The 17354-nt window shown below is 37.7% G+C and overlaps 1 protein-coding gene across 8 annotated transcripts in view; it reads right to left on the bottom strand.

Annotated features, from left to right (window-relative positions):
* Positions 1 to 2597: 2597 nt before the first annotated feature.
* The window catches only part of GNB1 (G protein subunit beta 1), a 45033-nt gene continuing 30276 nt past the window's right edge, over positions 2598 to 17354 (bottom strand). For 7 of the 8 annotated variants that reach the window (XM_055799337.1, XM_055799338.1, XM_055799340.1 and 4 more), the window contains 8 exons: positions 16901 to 17007; positions 15069 to 15132; positions 12526 to 12688; positions 9785 to 9851; positions 8061 to 8262; positions 7478 to 7694; positions 4681 to 4792; positions 2598 to 4303 (listed from right to left, as the gene is read on the bottom strand). In XM_055799337.1, coding sequence (XP_055655312.1) covers positions 4686 to 4792; positions 7478 to 7694; positions 8061 to 8262; positions 9785 to 9851; positions 12526 to 12688; positions 15069 to 15132; positions 16901 to 17007 — 927 coding nt within the window. In that variant the 3' untranslated portion in view covers positions 2598 to 4303; positions 4681 to 4685. The remainder of the gene's footprint in view (positions 4304 to 4680; positions 4793 to 7477; positions 7695 to 8060; positions 8263 to 9784; positions 9852 to 12525; positions 12689 to 15068; positions 15133 to 16900; positions 17008 to 17354) is intronic. The other variant, XM_055799341.1, reaches the window with a different exon arrangement.

Here is a 17354-nt window from a genome sequence, read left to right as displayed (position 1 = left end):
GTTATAACTTGTTCATTTATTATTTTTTTTTATTCTTTTCCCCAAATCTGAATTCATGGTTACACCTACACTAAAAACAGTGCTACTCCTAACACTGATCTGTTTCAGACCAAGTTACACAGAACTCAGCAAGGGTGGCAGGTTTTATTGTTTACTTTGCCACTTCCCAGAAACCAGATCATTCTATTTTTAGCTCTTACAAGGCACGATTCAATCAGTAATTCAAGTATGTTTCCCAGATGATTTAAAACATACACTCCAGGTCACAATGATCAACAGTCAGAATGGCCAACTCCACTCTTGGCTAGTAGAACCTCAGATCCCTTCCAATACATTAAATTTGTTAAAAAGTTAAGGGCCTTGAGTGTCACAGAAAACATTGTAATTAAAAGTCTTAACTCAGATACCGAATTTGAAAAATCTGTTATCTCTTCCTTCACTTGACTCCTTCCCCTCAGCTGCACGAGAAGATTCCAATCCTATGAAGTCCCTCCTATTACTGGGACACACCTTCCAACCCAGGACCAGACAACTGCTTCTTTTCCCACCTCCACACCCACCCATTATCCAAGTACCTCAGATCCATCGGTCTTGTCCACCTTTGCCATCTAACATGCTTCATAAACATGCAAACTTCTATTCCATCCTCCTTTGCAAAGACACCACTCCTCAACGCTTCACGTATCTAGTATCTACTCGGGAGCCCATGAGTAAGAAACTGCAAGCGCTGCCACTAAGACCAAGCAGAGACAAAGCATTCTCACATATTGGTGTTCTCAGTTCATGAAACCTTGCTCTAGAAATTTGCCAGCAGCTAGGCAAAGCTGCTCTTTTGGAAACACATCCCAGAATTATCTGTAAGTCAGAGTCTCTTCAAAGCCTACAGGAGCTCCTGTGTCACTACGATTGCTATAGGTAAGATCACATAAGCCGTTTTGGTTTGGCTCCTGATCCAAGCCCACCCTAAAGCTAAAGGCATTTGAAACTCAAAGACTTGGCCCAAAGAAAGACGCAAGAGTTCAGAGCTTCTCACTTTGCACACCCGTTTTTCTTCAGTTACAGCTCTCTGAATAACTAAGCACACAGACAGATATTTAAATAATATAGTTTAAAGCTTCACATTTAACAGCACTGTCTGTAATAAGAGGCATTTGCAACTGTTTGCATTTCAAATAAATCATGCTGCACATTAGCCTCTTGACACAAGAGGTTACTATCTTGGCAGCGATTTTATTGCCAGCAAAGGCATTCTCAGCACAGGCAAGAAGCAGTAATTTAACATACGGATAGAGATTAAGGAAGGTAAGACAGATCATGTCTGCATTGATTTTATTATAGACTAGACAAAGTCACAGATGAAACACCCGTTGGAATAAAAATGTACCACATGAGCGGAAAAAACAGCTATACCATTTGGAATTGGAAAAGACTAAATCTGAATTCCCAGATTTAAGCATTTCCAGCCACGAGCTACTTACCAGTACTCTGCAGTCCAAAAACCCAAAGCTTGCAGTTACCGGCTGCTAGCTAAAGTAATGTCACCATCATATTTTCCATACTCACAGCTTTTAAAAACTTCTCTATTGAGGCTGAGAATTTCCATGTTTGGTATGAAACCAAGCCATGGCATTGGAATTCCTCTCGATTGATGCAAAATGAGGGAAAAACCACTTTTGTTTAGGTCAGAACAAGAGAAGAGACTTTACCGACTAAAAATACAAAACAAAACCCTCAAGTGGACCGATACCAAGCTGTTAAACCAAATGCTTTCAATACCTCGTTTCAGGAATTTGCTTCTGTGGGTATGAAATCCTTTTTTTTTTTTCCTAGATACAGTTCCGCCTTGTGGAGACTTTGCTCTTACCAAGCATTAAAATGACAACTACTTACCTTTCTCAATCCCTACAGTAAGGACAGCTAACAAGGACAACAGAGCTTATTTGGTCAGATCCTCAAATGGCAATAACACAAGATGTCCCGCTCAATTCTTTTCCTATTCAAGGACACAAAAGTTTTAAGAGAAGTTACTGAACATTTTGCAGATTTCCTATTTCAGGTGTTACACTTTTATATTCCACAAAGCATTTTTGTGATGTATACCACACGAATCATACTAGCGACTTTCATTTGGAGGTTGAGCTAAGAGAGCTACCAGCAGTTTTTGATTAAGCTTTTGAGCAGCTCTAGCAATCAAACCAAGAAACGTCTGTCTTGCATTGTTCCGAATGGAGGAAGCAAAACGCCTGCAGCCACTAAGCTCCTCCACATCCCTGGCATTCAGCCTTAGCACATATTGCATATTTACACATACACATCCCGGTGACACTTTCCAATAACAAACCCCATGAGCCTTTTAGTTCATCTCGCAGCTCCGTTTTGCTTTAAAATGAAACCCACATCTCTGCACATGAATACACACCTCCTAACGTACTGCATACCCTGCCCAATCAATCATTAAAAATCCAAGCTGTTTTAAAATGCTGACCAATTTGTTGTGGGGCAGCATACATGTGCCTCATGTTTATTTCATAACTCAAATCCTGCCGGAAACAGTTTTGGGAGTTGAACAATAAGCTGCAAAACAGATCAGTCAAAACTCATGTCAAACTGCTTTATTACATCTTAAATAACATTACATTTTAATATAGTATCTATCTTGCATCCAGCTTTCTTGAAGTACACTGACTTTAAAATTAAATACAAAAGGTGAAGAGGGATACAGGGCGTGGAGAAAGCTCTACAGAGTAGTTTCATGAGAGAGAGTAAGAGGGAATTCATCTTTTATGCCAAATCCAGGCCTAACGCACAATTACAGCACATTTTTGTACAGAATGTTGCAGAAAAAACAAAATGGAGAAAAGCTACTACTGCTGCTAGGAAGGAGCATTTCTGGATACAGTGAGAAGATAGGAAAGTTTAACAGAACAATCTGCTGTCCAAACACTGCTGCTTTTAACATTTTATTTGAAAAGAAAGCCAGGAAAACCTGCTCATTACAAAAATGACTCTGATCAGATGCAAAGGACTCATCCTACAAGAGGAACTGGCTGTGAGGAACTGATTTATAAAGAAGATGGTCTAGGTTCCCTCCTCCCACACCCCAGAATCTTTGACAGCGATTGTTTGAACAGGCTGTTTCTTTAAAAAAAAAAGTGACTTATCACGCTACTCCAAAACGTGCATAGCTTTGTACTCGAGTTCTTCATAGATTTATGCACAGAGTAGCAACAATAAATGAATACAGCGACAATGGTTACAGTTTTTAAACAGGTTATTTCTTCAAAGAAAAAACATCTAAGGACTTAGTCCAATATGCACTTTTTAGCATTTCTACAGCATGCGATTCTAAGAGTAAACCCACCCAATATGGCAAACAATCAAAAAAGGTTTTTTTTTTTTGTTTAACTTAGAAAGTTCAAGATCATTATTTTCAAAACATTGATTTGTACATCATTTCATACACAAAGAATTGACTCAATACCCAAGTGTAGGATAGGTCTCTTTTGAAAACAGAGATTCCTGGTTGTTGAGACTTATAGGATAGTGTTAGGATATATAAACTGCCCTTTCAAGTGGACAAAACCAAAACAGATTAAAAAAATCAGTGTGGTGAAAAAGGGGGGGGCAGGAGGGACCAAGGATTGCATTTGTTATCCATAAAAGGTGAAAGGATTCTTTAAACAAGCATTCATTACCTTTTACAGCATGTGCTTGGTTACCTTACTGCTTAACATTATCCTATATATGCCAAGTTTTGTGCAACAATTATCTGTGATACTAAAAAATAAAATAAAAAAATTAGGGACTAAATTTACAGCGTTAACAACCCCCAGATGCTCTGGGCTAGGACTCCCTTGTTTTGCTCAATTAAATACATAAAGAAATGTATTTAAAAAGGAAACTTGAAAAAAATCCTGCTACAAACATGACTTTAAAATTTGCAAGTGTGTGAGATAAAGTCCTTAACTTCAACTTGGAAACTACAGTGAAAGCTAACGGTTTCACAATTATGCTCAAGTTTATTTTCTGGTCATGCTTTTATGATAGTGTTTCATTTTTAAATTCTCAAGACAAAAAAAAATGGTCCCAAAAGGAATGCACAATTTCATTTTGCTTACAACACAGAAATTCTTCTTGGAAAGGTAATTGTGCTCTTCATTTCAGCAACAGGAGACGGAAAAGATCTTGCCCTTTGAAGTTGGGGAGGATGGGGGTCCAAGTTAGTATGGTTGGATTGGATATGCTATCATTTTTAATTTTCAACCGTTGGAAACTTCTTCCAGTCATGGAGTCCGCTGCTCTTCTGACACATAGAAAGATTTGTTAACAGTTGCACTTTGATAAACCACAATCAAGTTTCAAGTTTGCTCTCGCTACCCACTGACACATTCGGCCATTACCTCACCACTGTCAAGAATGCCATTTATTTACCAACCCAGACTCAGAAGACCATACGGTCATCCCAAACAGGAAAATAAAATATGCCAAAAATAGTTCATCACAAAAATGTCCTTGCATATATTAAACAAATAGCCTTTTAAGAACACAAACATGTTTTTTCTGCAGTGACTTTCCTAATCTGAACTATAAGCTTGCAGCATGAGTAAAACAGCACTGTTTGGGCCTGGAAAAAAGCATTCTGAATCCCAAACAAGGAGTCTTAATTAACTGGCTACCTACCTGCTTCAGTTCCAGATCTTGAGGAAGCTGTCCCATGATCCTGTTGCCACTGCCATACCATCATCAGTCACACCTAAGCAACTGACACGGTTATCATGACCGGCAAGGACACCTATAAATAAGAACATGTAACAAACACATTACCTTCATGATTTCGTATTTCAGTTCCAGTAACAGAGACACGCACATTTGGATTAGTCAACATATCCAATCAAAGATCTTGAACAAACATAGCTGGAATTTTTAAATGCTTTTGGTTTTATAAGCACAAACATAGATATAATTGGATGAGTTTGCAAGGGGGTAATAGAGTAAATGCATTACTCCAAAATTTTCCTTGTGTATTCCCCACATTATGACCTTTACTGGTTTCTCATGAGTTGTCAAGTCACCACCCTGAAAATTCTGCTGACAATGTCATAGCAATCATAACCACACACTGCACAGCTCATAGTATTTCCTCTCCACAGTGATAAAGATCAGTTAGATTTTTACAAAATTTTTTATGTGCACAATCAGAAGTTAGGCTGAATTATGTTATGAACACTAAAGCATTTTTTATCTAATTTTATCTTACTACATTCACAAGCACTTACAAGACAAACTCCTACATACGCATATTGACAAATAGATTGTATCTGGTACAATTCAATTACAGTATTAAAAAACCCAGAATCGGCACATCAAACAGAAAAATTAAGGGAGTCAATGTTTTCCTCTATCCCCTTTAATTTAAGGATTTGCAGCAGGTAAAAAGAAAACTGAATTATGTTCAAGCTCTTTCTCGTCCACAGCACTGAGCTAAGATATTCTTGACAGTCTTAAAACTAATCTCCCAGCATCAATTACACTGCTCATAGGATTCTCCTCATTCATATTTTGGGGTTTCCCCCTCCATTTACTATTCTCCAATACAGAACATTAATTAAGTCAGTTTTAGTTCTTACACAAACTAATACGTTTCAAAATTAGTATTTTTAGCTGCTAAAAGTCTGTGTAACAATGACTACTTGATATACAAGGATTCCTGATGTTTGGACAAGTAACATTTCTGATCTACTCTGTAAAAGCAGTAACACTGTGCGAGTAACACCATTAATCTCCAGATCCTTTTAAACCCATACAAGCGTCTAAGCCTCAGCACAGAATTGTGCCCTCCTGCAGCAGAAACCAAATCGTGATGGAGCAGACAATACCATGTTCAGAAATTCAGTGCGATACCGAACACCGCTGCCAGAGCTAAGAGAAATACCATGGGGTTACCTAGGGTGTACTGTGGATATAGCATCAGTATATCAAGATGTGGTCTACTATCACATTAGTTATGCGCTGCAATTTGGTAAAAGAGCATGCCAGGCAGTCTACATTTGAATTGAATAAATAACCAAGGCGTTTAATGTAGAATCAGGCATAATAGAGGTGTCAAATCTGCTCAGCAATCTCAAGTCTCAGAATATCTCAAATAAGCAGAACATTTGACAAAGTACTTGTTGAAATCAGTTCTAGAACTTGGAAATAAAGAATCAGACTTCATGGGTACGTGGCCATAAACCCAGATCAGTATAAGGAATTGTCTCTCATTCCTACAGGTAAGCAATATCACCACCACCTCCTATTCTTTTTCTTAATGAAGGTCTTTCAAAGAGAAAAAAACAGGGAAAACCATGTAATTGTTTTCACAGTACTTACATACAGCCAACTGTAAACTAACCTAAACACAAATCAAGGGAATTATCTCAATTCATCTCCATGCAAGCTTCTACACCCAATTATGGTCTCAATCAGAAGTACAAGAAACTCGAGTTGTACATCTCAACACACAGACAAGGCTGATTCATAAAATGCATTTCAGTACCAAAATAATTGTGTTCGGCATCACCAACTTGCAAACAGAACCAAATGCTATTGTACAATATATGAACAAAGTATCCACAGTTGCAGCTTCTCAGCACTGATAAAAACTATCATGAATACTGGAAGGAAGAAAGAATAAAATCTGAGTGGTAAAACAAAGTTGCTAGAAACAGAAATTAACAAACCCAGTGGAAACTATCTTGGTATAGTCCAAGATTACATGATTGTTGACATTTTTTTCAACCTGCAGTATGTGCTCCCCTCAAAGCAAGGAGTCAGTCTGCACCAGATAACTTACTCACAAATGCACGTGGAAGAATATTCTGCTTGTCTGGTGGTTTTTGTTTGCTTTTAAAACCCACCTATGATAATTTTAAAAGCCCTAGACTACTTTACTTGGTAAGAGTAGGTGCTTGTTCTCCTCTCTATTCTGATACAGGTAACAAAACATTTGCAGCCTAATTTATACCTTTTCTTCTTTTTTCTAATACGAGGTTTCACTTTAAAGAACCAAAGTTAAATTATCTTTGAACCATAAATTTCATACTCATCTCCTCAAAAGATAATCTCCAGTGTTTGCTGTTTCACTGCTTTCTCTACAGCTACTGCTACAAATAAAAAAAAATAATTTATATAAATAGCAACATTAAGGTTTAATTTTTGAAAAATGCCATAAAGTCTAAAAAAAAAAGCCCTCCACTTCCAAACCCTTGTCTTTAATAGCAATCTTCCTATTCTCAAGCATCCATTATTCCCTTCTATTTTTTAGCAGTATTCCAATTTATTTATTAACACCATTAAGCTACTTTCATCACCCGTCATCCTAAAACAGGTTATCACAGAGTTTTAAAGAGACAGGGAATGCTACCATGTCCATCTATACGACAACTTACACATTCAGTACGCCACACTGTTTATAATTTTTAAAACCCAAACCATTTACCTGCCCTATCGGCTTTCAGTGTGTCCCAGACATTGCAGTTGAAGTCATCATAACCAGCTAGGAGGAGACGTCCGCTCTTGGAAAATGCTACAGAGGTGATGCCACAGATGATGTTATCGTGTGAATAAACCATAAGTTCTTGATCAGCCCGAAGATCAAAAAGCCTGCATGTAGCATCATCCGAGCCTGTGGCAAATGCGTTGCCATTTGGGAAGAACTTTAACAGGGGAGGAGAAGAAAGAAAAAAAGACACATTATTTCAGACTATTCCTCCGTCCCATTGAATATACCGTTTTGTACAGACCGAGTGGAAAGAGAAAGCAGCAAAGAAGAGTATACACCTCTCCACTACTGAGACAGGGGAAAAACCAGTGAAGTGATTAAGAGCATGCAAAGAACTGCCACTGTTTCCATTTACCACAATGGATCTGAAGTTGTACAAACTTCAGGCACTTTCCCCAGCTACAAAAGCTATTAAAGAAAATATGCCATAATACTACCTCATACAGCACATGCTCAAAAGCAAAGACCAGAGAAATAGAAATTTATAAATCCCATGTCTTTTGTTCAAGTTAATACGTACACAGATGGCATTGATGTCTGACTCATGGCCAGTGAAGGTTTGCCGACACATTCCTTCTCTAACATCCCACAGTTTGGCAGAGGCATCACAGGCACCAGAAACAAAACACCGGGCATCAGGAGCAAGAGACAAACTCATGACATCTCCAGTGTGCCCAGTAAATGTCGTTGTCTGCTGACCAGTTTCTATGTCCCAGAGAGCGCTTGAAGGAATAATTAAAAAGGCAAAAATCAACATATTTGCACTCCATTAGAAGGTCTAGACCGCAATTCTTGCCTAAATCTGTTCATTTACATCACTGCTAAGAAGGAAAACTCCATGAAGTATTAAGAAATATATGAGTAGCAGTAACAAACATTCTTTGTTGAACTATTTGGTTATGTTACAGGATAACTGCACACAGAATATTTTAAAAGCTATCCTAAATTTTAAAATATTGAGAGATTTAAATTAAAACAGTGCATAAAACCTAACTACTAATACTCATGGCTGTTTATACACAAAGTTCTTATGACATGCCAATGACTATTGCCCAGTACTACTACAAGGCTGATTTAAAGCAGCAGTGTTAAGGCTATAGCAAAAGCTGAGCCAGCTTTTCTCCTTTTAAAAACTTAAATCACGAAGTTACACATCCTCGGTATGTCTGCCATCTCAAAGCTGCACCACTTGCCCAGCAAAATCACAGCAAGATCACTACTACAGTGATAATCTAAGAGTATAAAAGGATGAAAGAACACCATCACCTCCCTAACAAGAGGTCCAAACGGTTAAGGAAGATTTTTAATTTCTGTAATCAGAATGGTGGCAGATTTGCACTAGGCAAATACTTTGATACTGTACTTTGAAGCCCTGCTGAACCGATGTTAAGGATGAACTGTCAACCAGACAACTGTACAGTTACTACAGCTGAAGCGGCTGTATTTTTTATAAAGAGCATAATTTTAACAAACCCTGTTTGCAGTTGGTTTGTTTGGTTTTTTTTTAAAAAAAAAAAACCACCAACACATATTTAGAAACATTCTTGTGTAAAAAACCAAACATATATATTCAATAGCTACTCAGAATCGGTGGACTAATAGGTGGACATTCAAAGAGACTGACGTTGTGTAGGAAAGGTATTTATTGCACAACCTTTGCTAGAAGAACTGCTGGGTCAGAGAACTGTAATGCTTTTAGAAATTAGATATAATAGAAAATTCCATGAAAGAAGATTGAGGTCTTTCTTTGTTCAGAAGCTAGTGCTTAAGACATACACCTACATTCTCCTCAAAAAAACCAACTACTGTCACTGTAGAATATTTTCTAAGAGCTCTTCTGAATAACAACTTAAACTAAATTCTGTGTTAGAAAAAGCTAAAAATGACTTTACAAATAATACATACTGAATACTAAACAAGTTTGAGAAAACTGATTAGTCTAATACACTTATTTCTGAAAGCCAAATAGTTACAGTAAAAAAAAAACCAAACCTTCCCATACCATCTTAACACAAAGAATTAGGCCAGAGTCTTTGGAACATGGGCATAACTAAACAGCCAAAGTTCACAAAATTTCAAAGTCCAGCTGTTCCATTACTAATAAAACATGACCTATGAACAATAATCAATCACATTTAGTTTCTGGGTGACGATTAGGTTTACGAAGAATAAAGTTTCCTTCAATAATAGAGTATAGCTGTGAAAAGTCATTACTAACAATCACGTCAACATTCTACTGCTTACCAAGTGGTGTCACCAGAGCTGGTAACGATTTGATTATCATCCAAGAAACGACAGCATGACAAGTATCCTGAAAACAAAATAAAAAGTTGATGAATAAGACCAGAGATTACTCTTCACATTGCATACTGGCTTGCTTATGTTGCTTCTTCCTCTCCTGAAGATGCAGCAAGAACTACTATATAAGCTTAAAATACAAACGCAGACAATCTTTATATAGGAACTTCCAATGTTTTGGACAAACAAAAATGTTTGGCTCTTTACAGACCATGCCCAATTCAACCGCCACGCTAGCACAGTGATACACTGGCATCACAGCAAGTCAGCCTAAACAAAGTTATCTGTGACACAGAAGAAAAACTTAAGCAGCTTACCCAAAGAGGGTAGAAACTTTTGGAGACACCTTGCCAATTTTTCTGTTGGTAGAGTGGGAAGATTAGGAGGAAGAAGAGAAAGAGGGTGTAGCGAGGCAGAAGCATGGAATCCACTGGCCAACCTGGCGAGAAGTATAGGTAACCCTGCACTGTATACACTAAACTTTCTCTAAAAGTGGATCTGTAATGTCACTGCATCCAGGAACAACAAATGCTTATGACCTCCACAGTGTCATGCAACTACTGAGAAAAAATAAACTGCATTCTTGGTCAGTACAGAGAACAGAGACTATACGTCAGATGTTTCCCAACAGTGGCATCAAAGAAAATTTCATCTGAAAGCTCTAAAGCATCTTGGTACTGAGGTACCACAAGCCAAACTATCAAGCTAACAACTGATTACAAAATATGTCTGTCCTGCCAGCCGCCTCTGTTTCAGACAAACATCTTCTGAAAATCCAAACTACAGCAAAATATGAAACCTGTAAACATCAGCTTCCAGCTATAGGCTTTGTTCAATTCTGGAACAGAAATGCAGCTCATTCTTCAAGAAGATTCCACACAAACTGATCAGGCCTCAAATGTACTCCTTTGACATTCCTTGTATTACAGCAAAATCCCACTTCTCATGTTAAGTAAACCGTTTCCCCAGTGATATAGTTTATAACTATAAAGACCATTAAGAAGCTATATATCAATAGAAATAATGCCCTTTTATTGCTAAAATATTTTTCAGTATTTTGATATATACATGGCCACACACTGCAACCTAAAACTCCCTGTGTCCAAACATCACTCCGAACTTCCCTGTGTCCTGAAGGGCGGGCAGGAGGCAGGGGGAGAAGAGAAGAGCACCTTCCTGGAAATCACTTTACTGGTCATATCACAGCCACTATCTGGAAGGTCAAATCAGCACTGCATTCTCACACCCTTAACACCATCCACAGGGTACAGAATTCCTCTAAATCAATAAAACATGCTTTGCAAGAAAAACAGCTGAAAGAAAATTAAGTAACATTAAGTATACTTTAATTCACATTTAACTTTCTGCATAAAAATTCATTAACGTATAACTGTTTATTTCTGAGTAACCTTATTTGCTTCAGTGAGCAGTCTATACCATTTTCTTTACTCTGAATAGCCAGAAAACCAGCAAGGCACAGAGCCCACCTGACATTTTGTCTGAAGAACTGTTAGAGGCTTTCTCTGGAGCCAAGCTAACAGCCTTTAGAGCAACCTACCTTTGTTTTGGATTAGTCCTTGTGGAAACAAAAAGACCATAAAGATGACACGCAGCTTCAGAGCTGCAGCTTTAGGAGAAATGCCTAATTACAGTTCATTCCTTCACTCAGGTTGCTGGAGGTATTACTGATTCCACAAGAATGCAGAAGACTACCGATGTATGCGGCAGGCTCAGTACTATGTGAGAACTTTACAAGATGCCCAAGTGCCTAATAAATAGCCAGTGTTTTCATTTTCAGCAGAGTTCAAGAAACAACCCACACGGCTTTCCTCTGAAAAATATTCCAAGCCCATTCACAGAAGAATAAAAATACAACCTGTCCATTGTCAGACAATATACAAAAGCAGCTCACATTTTTCATGTTACTGCTGCTTATATGGTGCTCATCTCTGTTAACTGTACATTCTTCGGGAAGTGAGAACCTCTTCAGCCACTGAATTTGCTTTAGTAGGTACTTTGTGACACTGGGTTTGTTCAGAAACAAAAACTTTCAACTTATCCCCAATACTTAAAACAGTAGCTTTTAAGCACCTTGAGGGATTTTCTTGCTTCAAAAATTAACACCTGCGTTTCTACAATCCTTCTTACCTAACAAGATAAATGTTGCTTCACCTGTCACTAGGACAACTTTGCAGCTACAGTTTACAACCTAATTCACCAAGTAAAGCCTACAAGTCTACCCCTCTCATCAACAACAAGGAAGCCCACCTTAGAAACTGAAGGCAAAAATTAGTCTATTTATTTTGGGAAGAAGGGAGGGAAGTAAAAACAGAAGAGGAAGCAACACCACATCTCTGCAACTAAAAAACAGCTCCACCAGAAGGCAGCTGTCTTGCTTATGAAAAGTTAAAACACATTCTCATTATACTTCTTTTGTTCAAAGAGTATCATCCTTAAAAAAAAGTTTTTAAAAAGGAGGGAGAAAAAGCCATTTAAAAACAGGTAGCACGCAGCTACGGTCCCACCTGAGAAACAGAGGTGAACAATGAAGTTTCTCTCTTTAATTAGGAAATTATATTTAAAAGGTTGTGGTTTGTTGGGGTTTTTTTGTTTTGTTTTGTTGTTGGTTTTTTGCAAATCTCCACCATGTGCTTAAGTAACTTAGATCATTCTGAACAGGCACTCACCTGTGTGACCAGCTAGTTCACGGCTGACACGTACATTCCCTTCACGAGTTTTCAAGTTATAAATGGAACAGATGTTATCAAGACCACCACAAGCCACATAATTTCCAGAAGGAGCATATGCACAGGTCATGACCCAGGATGAACGCAGGGGAATAGCATGCACCTGAAACCAATACATTAATGTATTTCATCTGCAAAACAACTGGTTCAGTAATTTATTAGCAGGAAGTTTTTCACTTCTCTCAGGACATACATCATCTTTTTGTCAAAAGGACAAGAAGAAAACCGTGAAAAGTCTTTGGCTGTTCGAGTATCAAACTATTTTGAGAGTAATTTGCATATATAGCTCACCAGGCACATCATTACTTGTAATGACGTAATTAATACCTCACATTTGCCTTTCCTGCGTTCAGTTTAATCAGCAATTTTTGTAAAAACAAAATTATTTCATTTCAGTGCTCTGATTACTATTGGTTTATTATAGATTCAGGAAAATATTGACGTCCAAGTACAGTCAGCAGAACTGCAAATTCCAGGCTTAGATGCTATGCTACGAATGAACAAGTAAGGAAATCGCTTTCACTGCCATTTAAATCCTTCTTTGGAAACCCACTGCAAGCAATCAAGCTTCACATTTAAATAACTACCCCATGTTTCCTTGTCATGCTGTGCTCAAAGAACTTACTAAAAAAAATTATCGAAGCTAAACCTGTTCTATCTTGTAAACTCATTGCATTCATCCTTCAAATTTGTTCATAACATCTTTAAGAAAGTGATCATATCCTTATAGATATTGTGAGATTTCATGCAATATTAACAATCTTCTGGCATTTAAGTAAACAGTAAAGATTACTGTAGTAGCAGAGGAATATACAGTAATCAGTGAACCTACAGCAATCAGTAGTTAAACCACCACCACCACACTGCACTAAAACCAGAACCAGCTCGTTTTTGGAAGCCTTCTACCAAAGAACTATCAGAATAATAAACTTGAATCATTTTATTTTATCATCAGGAAAAGCTGATATTTCTGACAACTGCGTTACTGCCAAAAGAACATCCACAGACTATCATTCAAGTATTTTTGCATTAGTGGCTTCCAGGTGCTACCTGGTCAAGTTTAATACCATTTCAACACCAAGCTGTTGGCTACCTATCAAAGTTTAATACCATTTCAACACCAAGCTGTTGGCTACCTATCATTCCAGAGGGTTGGTGGTTTGGTTGGTTTTGTGGTTTTTTTCAGGTTTTGGTTTTTTTTGTTTTTTGTTTTTTTTTTTTTTTTTTTTTTTTTTGTTTTTTTTTTTTTTTTTTTTTGGGGGGGGGGGGGGGGGGGGAGGTGTTTTTTGTTTGGGGTTTTTCACTTCTTCTGGGGTGGGTGTTTTTTTGTTTTCATCCCAATCGCTATTTCACTGAATCAATACTGCCAAGAGGTATGGGGGGAGGACATTTTTGCAGCTGGACAGCTCTATTTCCGATTCTAGTAAAAATTTTACCAGTCTAATAACAACCTCCGATTCCATTCCCCCCAGTTAAGAAAGCTGCCTTCTGCCTCTTGATGCTGCCATGGATTACTTGGTATTCATGTAAGAACTGAAGGTACTAATACAGAAATCATGGTATACAGCGATTATTTTACTAGCTTATCTTTCACCTGTTACAGTAATTAGGTCACATTTTCCTGCAGGCTGGGGTCAAAGGAGAAGGATGAAGGCAAAACCAGAAGGTTTTTATTTTTTATTTTTGGGGTTTGTTTTTTTTTTTTTTACAAGCAGTATTATTACTCTTCAGAGAAGTTATGGATTCATTAATTTCACAACTGGGATTCAACAATAATCCTAGCTTTTGAGGTTGATGCTGCAATTGTTTGTTTTTGCTTCTTTCTCCTCTGTAGCGTGCCATTTGCTCCAGCACATTGGCAAAACTGCTTTTAAGGCTATGACTAGCTGAGCCATGAAAATTTATTTCAAATAAAGTCAGTTCCATGCTCCTGGACATGCACAACAGGCTTGAACAGGTCTGTCAACCCAACTTAAAGGGGCAATGTGTGAATTGTTGATAGCCCTGATGCAGTAACCATAATCAGAAAATACCAATCACTGTCATATGAAAGCAAAAGTAATCCTGAACTGCATCACGTGACTGCAGCCAGAAAGTGATGACCCATTATCTATACACCAAGTCGTTCAATACTTAACTGCAGACACCAAATTACTACAGCTATGCTTGATTCTCTGACCTTTCTGGTGCAACCTGCCAATTACTTCTTGCCCTCTGTTGACCAGTTTCTCTGCAGTACCAAAACAAATCAAAGCCTTCTCTAGAATTAAGTATTCCACTGTTTTCCATTTGTGGTGCACATTTCTATACACAATGTGCTTAAGATACTGCTATATTCTTTAAATGCAAACTTTATTCTTTTAGACAATTCAAAATTTGGTCTTAGGACCATTGAACTAACGCGGCCATCATCACGACAGGCAACATTTCCTTCCTTTGTATTTGCAATTGTATTACATCGCAACACACCCATCAAGTCTTACCTTGTTTGTAGTATAGCTGTCCCAAATTATAAGTTTGCCATCCTGGGAGGCACTAACTAGAAGCCTAGAGAAGAGACAGGAGGAAAACACAATTATTGCACGAAAAAAGAAGGATCATTTTTGTAAAGACATTTGCCTCAACTATCAAGGCCAAGGTACTTGAAACCATTTAAATACAGTGCGGCATTACTCAATTCAAGTATTAGCACTATAAAAGTAATTTTGCAAGTACCCAATTTCAATGCTAAATTTTACAGAACCATGTGATAGAACACCTGCATGTTAACACATTCTGACTTCAGGAAAACTGTAGCCATATAAGTAACATCTCAATCTTGAAAACTGATGGAGAAATCCTGCACAGAATCAATGTTTCTGTGTTCTGCATGCAGCCTTCAGATTCTTGGAGTTTGGCAATCTACGCTATCAATATGTTTTCCTTTTTCCTACATTTACAACAGGAATTTAAGTTACAAAACATCCAAAACCCCTGAATGAATGTCAGCACTGAAATACAATGGAAACAAAACGCAGCAAAGATATTGCTAATGGAAGGGTAGTATTAGAAGATTTTTACTCTAAATTGGCACCACCTCAGTCCCCCACCCAGCGATCACATTTGAAATGTGACGCACCTAATTCATTGTTCAGAGCTCTCTTACTTGCTTTGAATGCATTTGATAGATCAGATATACTGACATGAGAAGTCTGTATAGTCTCCACATTTTCTAAGTCACTGTGGATAAAATACTCCAATATGGTATTCAAATTTGTTCTGTGCATCTTCTTCCAACCATTTTCAAGCTGAACAATACCGGGCAATCACAGTACTCCAGTCTCTCTGCATTTTTTTTTTTTTTTTCTCTCTAGGTTATATTTTAGAGCAATCTTGAAACAATTTGCCAAACAAATTGAATCCCCATCTTTTAAATAAGCTGTATGCTGAAGAGAAGCCTGAAGCAATAAACTCTACCTATCTGTGGAAATTAGCTTCCTTCACAGTCATAGAAAACTGAGGTGCAAAACACCGAGTTTAACTCAACGTAACAATTGTGTTCATTGTGATTTTTAAGTACTAAGCAATTCGGAAACTAAAAGTTTAAGTATGCACCTTCATGATGCATACTGTCATCTTTCTTAAGCACTTGGCTTGTTGCTTTAGTGTATTTACTGTATGGATACACACAAGAGTTCATGCAGTTCTTCCATAAGGCACAGCTTATTTACACAAATGTGCTAAGACTGTTAAGTTCAGTATCAAGCTTCCAGCAGAGGCTACCTGTAACTTACAAACACCTTAGCTGCAACTTCAGAATTCTTAAGGGGAAACTGATTTTTTTTTAATCTGTTCCTGCAAGGAAGCAGCAACGTATTCTTTGAACTGAAGTCTGAAAATTTGCTGCCATTAGTGTGCCTTAAAATTCTTGTAAAGAAAAAAGAATGAAAGTAGCTGACGCTACTGTCATTTAGTTTCTCTCTAACCAAGTATCAGTAGTTAAGAGGAAGCATTTAGGGGAAAAAAAGACAACTGATAATGAAACCTACTCTATCTCCACAGCTCCTCAAAATTCATGTGCTACTGCAACTACATTTTTCAGGCAAGCAAACAAAGACAGGTATTGTGCCATCAAACTTAGATTTGAATTGCAAAAACACAGACATTAGGAGTGAAAAAGTGATATTAACTGTTTCTGAATTCTCTTGGCTGTCTGAGTTCTCTTGGAATTAGCAGTTCCTAATGGTCAGAAACGGAAAAGTAACAGCAACCTCGGCATCCAACTTCCAAAGAACAGTGAAGCCAGTGATGCAATTTTGTTATCACTAGCACCCACCTGGAATCAGTCCCCCAGTGCATTGCATAAATTTTAGCCAGGTGTCCCCGGAGTGTTCTTCTAGTGCGCATTTGAATTCTCCCCACTGGGTCAATATTGGCTGTGATCTGAAACAGGAATGGTGTCACACACTGAATTTTTCACTTCAGAGTTCCAGAAGTAACACATCATACCCAATTACATTTAAATGAGCATTTCAATGCAGTGTGAAGTCCAACATTTTCAACACTGACCGAGTTTTTACAAGTTGCCTAATCAAAAGTTACATCATTTTATGTGCTGTATCTTTATTGAATGAAGAAAACAGCCTCTCTATTGCATTTATAGAGTCTCAGAAATCACTTTGTTTCGGTTATATCGTCTCAGACTTCTAGGATTTCAGACCTTTGATCTGAGTTTTCTACTCCTGTACAGATAAAAGCACTAGATTAACATTTTTTTTCTAGAAAGATGG

The sequence above is a fragment of the Falco peregrinus genome, chromosome 3 (assembly GCF_023634155.1).
Source record: "Falco peregrinus isolate bFalPer1 chromosome 3, bFalPer1.pri, whole genome shotgun sequence".
Lineage (NCBI taxonomy): Eukaryota > Metazoa > Chordata > Aves > Falconiformes > Falconidae > Falco > Falco peregrinus.
The sequence above is the reverse complement of the archived record's forward strand: the minus strand, read 5'-3'. Positions and strand labels throughout refer to the sequence as shown.